At 42.9% G+C, this 8197-nt stretch overlaps 1 protein-coding gene across 6 annotated transcripts in view; it reads left to right on the top strand.

The window, feature by feature from the left end:
• The window catches only part of NTM (neurotrimin), a 1011020-nt gene that overhangs the window by 588334 nt on the left and 414489 nt on the right, over nucleotides 1–8197 (top strand). For 3 of the 6 annotated variants that reach the window (XM_042475320.1, XM_042475319.1, XM_042475315.1), the window contains exon 1: nucleotides 2566–2812. In XM_042475320.1, coding sequence (XP_042331254.1) covers nucleotides 2646–2812 — 167 coding nt within the window. In that variant the 5' untranslated portion in view covers nucleotides 2566–2645. Of the gene's footprint in view, nucleotides 1–2563; nucleotides 2813–8197 lie in introns of those variants that run through there. The other 3 variants (XM_042475314.1, XM_042475321.1, XM_042475318.1) reach the window with 3 other exon arrangements.

Raw genomic sequence — 8197 nt, 5'->3', positions numbered from 1 at the left:
TATTATTATTATTATTATTATTATTATTATTATTATTATTATTATTATTATTCTGAGGTCGAGTGGAATATCTGACTGCAAAGGATCTGGTGGTTACCAACAGATCCTTCTGTGGTTGCCTTTCACATATGAATGAGCTTACAGGGCTTTCATTTTGACACATTTAGGCTGTATACGCACTGCAGGAATAATCCAGTTTCACACCATTTTAACTGCCAGGGAATTCTGGGAAACATAGTTCGTTGTGGCGCCAGAGCTCTCTGACAGAGAAGACTAAATGTTTCACAAAAGTACAGTTCCCCTAATTCCATAGCACTGAGCCATGGCAGTTAAAGCGGTATCAAACTGGATTATATCTGCAGTGCGGATGCAGCCTTATAATTTGAGCCTTTTCCATGGCAAAGGTTCACACAAGGTGCTATCACTTATCCTCAGGTTTTTAGAGCAACCATATGATGCTCATGGGTATGATCCAGCAAGCCCCCACCTGCAAAAGAAGAATTTAATGGTGCTCAGAATAGGCAAAGGGTAATATGTTGTTGTGATGATACAAACAATTGAGACGTATTCAAGGGATAGTCCCAAACCCATTGCCACATATGGAATGGCTTTGGAGTGATTTACAGAGAGAGGAGTATCTCATCTGGGCAGACATAAGGGGATATCTAGACTGATTTAAAAAGACCAGAAAATCCCAGATTTAATTTGATTCTGGAAATTCCTACATGTTTTGTTTATCCCTGATATTTTGTTTTGGCTCACAGTATGAACAGAGACATTTTATGCCAGGCCAGTTCATTTTAACCCAGTATAAAATCAGCAAGAACAGGATCAAAATTGGGGACTTTCTAAACACTCTGGATTTCAAAGACACATTAAGTGTACACATCTTTTTCAAACCTTGTGACATGTACTAGCAACAGTTTTGCAATTGGTGTTGGTGTTAGAGATATTATTATTATTATTATTATTATTATTATTATTATTATTATTAATTTTATTATATTTATATCCTGCTCTTTTCCTGGTCTACGACACAATGTGGCTTACAACATAATTTAAAAAATATAATAAATGCACAAGTTAAAAATATCATCAAACTATCTATACAGTTAAAACCATTTTAAAAGCACAGGTGTATTTGTGAAGATGGTGGGGACAGAGCAAAAGATGAGGATGCAAATAGCACTTGGGGGATCTTTGCATTTGTTTTGGTAGTTTGGGCATCATTTTAGCACCCTTGAGACTAACTGAAAGAAAGAACCCCCCTAGGATAAGCTTTACTAGACGTAGTGCATCTGAAGAAGTAGACTGAAGTCTAGGAAAGTTCATGCTGCCAACTTCTTTCTTTCTGTTAGTCTCAAGGATCCTAAGATCTCTCTCTCTCTCTCTCTCGCTCTCTATCTATCTATCTCTATCTATCTCTCTCTAATATATATATATATATATATATAACATTTGAGATCATCTAACACACACACAGCACCTTTGAGGCCAACTAACTTGTGTGTGTGTGTTTATGTATATGTATATCACTTTTGAGACAAATCAAAAGAAAGAACTTTCCTAGACTCCATGCACCTGAGGAAGCAGACTGAAGCCTGCAAAACCTCATGCTGCCAACTGCTTCCTTTCCATTAGTCTTGAGTGCTACAAGATTTCTCTGCATATATGCAGAGAGATCTTGTAGCACCTTCAAGACTAATGGAAAGGAAGCAGTTGGCAGCATGAGGGCAATATATATGAGAGGACAATTGGAGGGCTTCCCCAAGGCAGAGTCCTGAGCAGGTGTGCCTGGAGGTGGGCCAGCCCAGCCAGGAGGGTTAAAGCAGGCGAGCCTCTCTCTCTCTCTCTCTCTGGGTGCCCTGGGCTGGGCTGCCTGGGCTAAGGCTGGGCTTAGCGTTGGTCAGTGATGGAGATGCTGCCATGACAACCCATGCGAGGCTGCAGCGCCGGAGAGGCAGCCAGGCAGAGGAGGAGGAGGATGAGGCTGAGGCTGAGGCGGCTCCGCGGAGCCCAGAGCGGAGCTGCGGCTGGGATGCTCTTCAAAGTCGCCGCCGTTTGGCTGCTGAGCTCCTTGCCAGACCTTTGAGCCAAGCTGCCTTCCTCCAAAGATCTGAGAATCAGAATCATCAGCAGCAGCAGCAAAGAAGGAAATAGGGACCCATGTCTTCTTGATCCAGTTGCCCGCTCCTTTGGAGGGGCATCGGTGCCCTCTTGGTGCCAACAATCGGGCACCTTTGGGAGGGCAAAGGAAGGAGTTGCCCCCTCCAGCCCAGCTGAGGAGTTTGGCTAGCGAGGAGGCCAGCTGGGCTAGCCTAAAGGAGAGGCTGCACTTGGGAAGTGGATGCTGGGCATTGCAACTCGGGCACCTCTTCCTTCTCCTCCTCCTGTTCCTCTCTTTTTGGATGCTGTTTGGGACGCTCGCATCTTTGCTAACCTAAGCTGGATTTTGGGAGCCACAGCAGAGCTTGGGGGTCCTCCTTCCCTCCCTCCCTCTCCCTTCCCCTCCCCTGCCCCTCCCATCTACTAAATATATATACAGTACAGAGTTTCAATTTTTTTGAAATACAGTTTTTTGGTTTTATTATTATTGCTTTGCCTTGTGGAAAAGACACCCCCCAAGAGTCCCTGCAGAGGACAAGATGGGGGTCTGGGGGGGCTTGGTGCTGCCCTGGCGCTGCCTGGTGGTCCTGGGTCTCAGGCTCCTCTTCCTTGTGCCCGCAGGAGTGCCAGCCCGCGGCGGAGATGCCACCTTCCCCAAGGCCATGGACAACGTCACCGTCCGGCAAGGGGAGAGCGCCACCCTCAGGTAGGAACCCAGGCTTGCCTTTGGGTTGTTCTTGTCTTTTTGGGGGGGGGGAGAAGGGGGCAGGGGGGCAACATGGGTTACCAATGATCACCGATGAACGGTTGTTGCATGTTGCTGATGCTTTTGCAAAGATCCTAGCAGTGGCTCTTGTAGCAGTTTGAAAGCATGCCTGGTTGTGGCAGGGCATGGGATTTTTTTTTAACCCTAGGACTGAAAAGCAGTTAGTCTCTGACAGCTGGGGATGTGTAGTTTTGGGTGTCTGCAAAAGCTATCAAAACACGTCTCCGCATACCTGGCAGATTCTATTTAATGCATGCCAAGGGTTACGTTGGAGATCTGGTGACAAGCACTGAAAAGCATTGAGTCTCCAACAGCTAGGAGCATTAAGGGATGTGTAGTTTTGGGGGTCCGCAAAGCTAGCCAAACATGTCTCTGCACACTTTGCAGATTCTGTTTAATGCATGCCAAGGGTTACGTTGGAGATCTGGTGATAAGCACCAAAAAGCATTGAGACTCTGACAGGGATGTGTAGTTTTGGGTGTCCACAAAGCTAGCAAAACACCTCTCTCCACACCTGGCAGATGCTGTTTAATGCATGCCGAGGATTACGTTGGAGATCTGGTGGCAAGCACTGAAAAACACTGAGTCTCTGACAACTGGAAGCATCCAGGGATGCGTAGTTTTGGGTGCCCACAAATGTCTGGCAGATGCTGTTTAATGCATGCCGAAAGTGTTACATTGGAGATTCAGGAGGTGTGGCAGGCAGAGAAGGGGGGGAGGTCCTTTATGGGAAGCATGGGATGGATTCTCTGTGCATGGCTTGTGACTGTAAAGAACCAAAAAATAGCCATTGGTACTTGCCTGCCACAGGTTAGATTATTATTTTATTTTTTTGCCACATTTGTCCACTCAGAAAAGTGATGGCATTTTAAAGCATGCTGTGACTTGATTATGGTTCCTTTTCTGCTGTTGTTTGACTCACGGCAAATTGTCTTTGTATCTTTCTTGGAGAGGGGTGTTGCTGCTGCCGTTTGCAACCTGTGCCTCTACACTTAGTCCAGCTGTGTAAGAGTTGGCCTGTTATTCACAATAAGATTTTTATGTGCTGACTCCTCTTTATAAAAAGTGGTTGTTGATGTCCAGATTCTGGCCATAGCTTTCTGCTTCACCCTTGACAATGGATTTGTGAGGAGGCCCTTGAGATGATGGGAGGTAGAATCAGGAGCAGGTTTGCCACTATTTGGAAAGAAGAACAGTTTGGAGAGGGGTAGAAAAGAATGATGATGTATTGGCAACAGGCTCCTTTTAGATCAGATGCCATTTTCTCTCTCCGACTGTTAAGCAGTGAAGTCTGTGATCTGTTAATAGATGCAGAGTTAAATAAGCTTTATGTGCTTTGTAAAGAAACAGCTCCACTGTGAAAGAAAACTCCCAGAACCACAGTGAAAACCTGGTATGAGTGTTATATGGCTTCAATAGTCATGAATTTTCTCCAAAGGAATTGGTGGAGCGTTGGTTGGTAAAGTTGTCATGAACTCTCTGTGACTCTCTGGCCTTTCCCCAAAATTACAGTATCTCAAGGTTTCTTGGGACGAGGGGAAAGATTGTTAACTCTGTCTAATGCTGCAGTGCTAAACTCAGTTACTAGCAAGGAAATTCATTCAGGACAGTGCGCTGGGGTTTTGATGGATGTCTCGATGAAAATGTCAACCCAATGTGCAGCTGCTTGTGGCAATCGAAAATAAAACTGGGATTGCACTCAGAATGCCGTGTACGGTCTGTTCATTGCACATTAAAGAAAAAGGATAGGGGAAAGGTGGGAAAGGTGGAGAAAAAGGCTGTTGAAATGATCAAGGGGCAACTCTCCCAGGATGAAAGGGGAAACTGCTGAGTCAAGAGAGACATAACAGATGTCTAGGAAAAGTAAGTATATACTTATGGCTGGTATAGAGAAAATAGATATGGAGAAGGCTTTTTTTTCCTATGATGATACTGGAACCAAAGGGTCAACCAGTGAAGAAGAAGAGTGGAAGATTCAGGGAAGGTGAAAGGCAATATTTTCACAGGACACAGTTAAATGGATGAATTAATAAGCCCAACAAGGCCACCAGAGCAGCAGGCATGCAACAAATTCATGGAGAAGGTTATCAATAACTGCTAATGATAGATATGTGTTGGATCAGTAACAGGGGTAGGTAGGATGACTCTAAATATGCCTTATCGGAGTAGAACACATGTGGGAAGGTGCTGTGTCATTTATGTCTTGCATATGGGGTGTCTGTTGGTATCTGACTGTTTTGAGAATGGGATGCTGCACTGAACACAACTTTAGTCTGAACCAGCAGTAGGGTTGCTTGATCTCCTTGGACCTGATTCTCCAACTTGGACCTGATTCTCCAACTTGGACCTGATTCTCCAACTCATGACATCTCCAGGAAGGGGGTTGAGTGGACAAACTCTCCACTTTTGGTGGGCTCAGCTTTGGACAAAAGGAAAGGGCTGTGTACAGATCCCCAGCCCATCTAGAAGGTCAGCAGCTTGCTACAACGTGTAAGGCTGATTTGGTACTACAGCTCACAAAGACTCTTGAGGGGAAGGGGCGTTTGTCTGTATCTACCTCTTTCCCAGTGGTTATAATGCCAGGGTTCACCCTCTGCTCTGCTCTGTGCATCCATCTTCTAGCTAGAAACAAGTGGGCTAAATTAAATGTTTCTTATCCTGTCTTCCTTGCCAACTAAGAAGGATTACCCCTTTGTTTCACCTCAATTGGGGTACAGCCCATACTTTGGTTAAGGCTTCTCTCTGCATTTCCAAACAGGAACATATTTGAATGACAAGCAGTGAACAACTATGGTTGGTGTTTAATGCATAACACTTAATAACATCCCCAGGAGCCAACCCTCCTGGGGATGTTATTATGGATTTGTTTGTATGTTATAATGTCCGTTATAAATTATTGCTTACTTTTAATACATACATACATACATATATATAAAAAAATAACAACCCCACACTTTGACCCATAAAGGGTGGCCCAGATATCTGGAGAGGCTGAGAGCCATAAAACCAACTTTGGGGGATCCATGTGGTCCCAGGGTTTGTTCACTCCTGCTGCAGAAGAACAATGGCCAAAATACACATGTGAAAACTTAAGACTTGCACCTTTGGGCCTCGGGACATTATGAGTTCTAACTCCCATTGCTATGTGGGGTAATGGGAATTGTAGGCCAAAGCAAGTGAGATGGGCAAAGATTACTCACCTCTGTCCTTATGTGTGGATTTGGGCTTGGGAAGGAATTGCATTCATACAGATCTTACACATGGAACAGAATGAAGGCATCAAGGCTTTAAGGAAAGATGTGCCAAAGAAACTGGCCTTGAAGGCTTCATTGCAGCCCTCTCTAGCTTCCCTATGATGAGTCACAATCAGTCAGTGGGAAATCAGAGCTCTGAAGATGTTACCTTCTAATGATGATGATACTGAAAGTCCCTCAATTTATATCAAATAAAGGGACCTATAACTCACTATTTTGTTTTCAAAGTCCAAAGGCAATTGTGTGCTCCTCCTTAATAAGATGTGAATTACATGGCTTGCAACTTTTCCTTCTCTCAACCTCCCAAAAGTCAGTTTTGTATACCATATAACATGTCACACTTGAACTGAAGAGACCAAAGTTCAAATCCCTATTCAGTTGCAGCTGCATAGCCGTTGATCACAGAAGGCCAGTCAGCAGCACTTAGTCTGATGCACCTTGCAGAGTTTTTGTGAGTTTAAACATGGAGAGAGGGGAAGCATCAGTTATATCAGCATGAGATCTTTGGGGAGCAGTGGGGTGATGGAAACAGATGGACAATTTGACATCCTCATTTTTTAAAACTGTGGGTTGCTGCCTGAAGCCTTGACCTTCCATTGCTGCCCATAGTTGAAGATGTTGGTCTACCTGCTCTTTCTCAGTAGATTATTCCATGGTTGTCCATCCTGTACTCATAGATATAGCCATGTTAATCTGCAATTGATCTTGCAGCACCTTTGAGACTAATTGAGCGAAACTGAGTGAAAGAAGTGAACACCATGCATCTGAGGAAGTAGACCATGTCTACAAAAGTTAATACTCCAATGTTTTCACTTAGTCTAAAAGGTTCTGTAAGATCGCCTTGCATACCCTTTACTTAGTGCACTGAAGTGGGACTGAGTCATGGATCTAAGAATGAAGATATAGTTGTGACTCAAAACCTAAATTCAATAACAACATTATTTGGAAAGAAACGAATGTGGTGGGGCGGGAATGGGTTGGGGCAATATTTGGGAAAGTGAGTTTCCCTCCCCCAAAAAATTGCTAAACTCTTTGAACTTCAATCAGCTTGCTCAGTGTCTGTGCTGACTGGAGGATTCTGTATTATTATTATTGTTGTTGTTGTTGTTGTTGTTGTTATTATTATAGCACCATAAAAGAAAAGAAAGCTGTAACCCCCCAAATTGAGTTTTTCCCTTAAGCTCTAGTGTTGATAAGGGTGGAAGTGAAGCAATATATAGGCATTTTTGTCCACATCTATATACATTTGTAGCATCTTTGAGACTAACTGAAAGAATTAGTTTCTGCAGGGTGCAGTGTTGCCTAAACTTGAATCCTTTCCACCTGCTTCATTTCCTACTTGCTCCTATTATCTGTTCATCTGCCCTTCCCAAGAGTTCATTTAATGCTTGAAAAAAATTCTCCATGTCATGTTCAATTGATTTACCAGGGAATTAGGTATGCTTTGGATCAGAGCTAACTCACTTACTAGGAACTAAGCCTCACTTAACTCACTGGGACTTAACTTTTCTGCACACATGCATTAAGAAGTGCATAAGTCTGCATTCTGTTCTGTACACATTTGCCTGGGAGTAAGCAACATTTAGCAGAATATAATTTGCTTCTGAGTAAACATGCAGTGGCTCGAGCTGCTGAACGACTATCTTTTCTATGAAGAATGCACTATATTTCTTTCATATCCCTTCTCTTACTATGCTATGATTTAGTACATTTTTTAAATATTCAATTTATTCAAAATTTTGTTTGGAAGACAAAATTGGAACAATGTTTTTTTCACAGCCAAAGAAAAAAGGACTTGTCCCTCATAAATTGGGATAGTTGGAGAACAGCCATATTTGTAATGTTTTCATGAATATATTTTATTATGCTTTTTATTATATTTTTGCATCACTAGAGTAATCTTTGGAGAAAATGATAGTTTGCAGGACAGAATAAAGAAAAATGCAAAACAGTCTCATCATTTGAAGAAGCGGAGAACTAGGTGAAATTTTGATGTTTTTAAAAAATCAGGGCATATTTTATGCTTGTGCCTTAAAATTGTTCTGTTTAATTATGTAACTGAAGATGAGTT

The sequence above is a fragment of the Sceloporus undulatus genome, chromosome 6 (assembly GCF_019175285.1).
Source record: "Sceloporus undulatus isolate JIND9_A2432 ecotype Alabama chromosome 6, SceUnd_v1.1, whole genome shotgun sequence".
NCBI lineage: Eukaryota > Metazoa > Chordata > Lepidosauria > Squamata > Phrynosomatidae > Sceloporus > Sceloporus undulatus.
The sequence above is the reverse complement of the archived record's forward strand: the minus strand, read 5'-3'. Positions and strand labels throughout refer to the sequence as shown.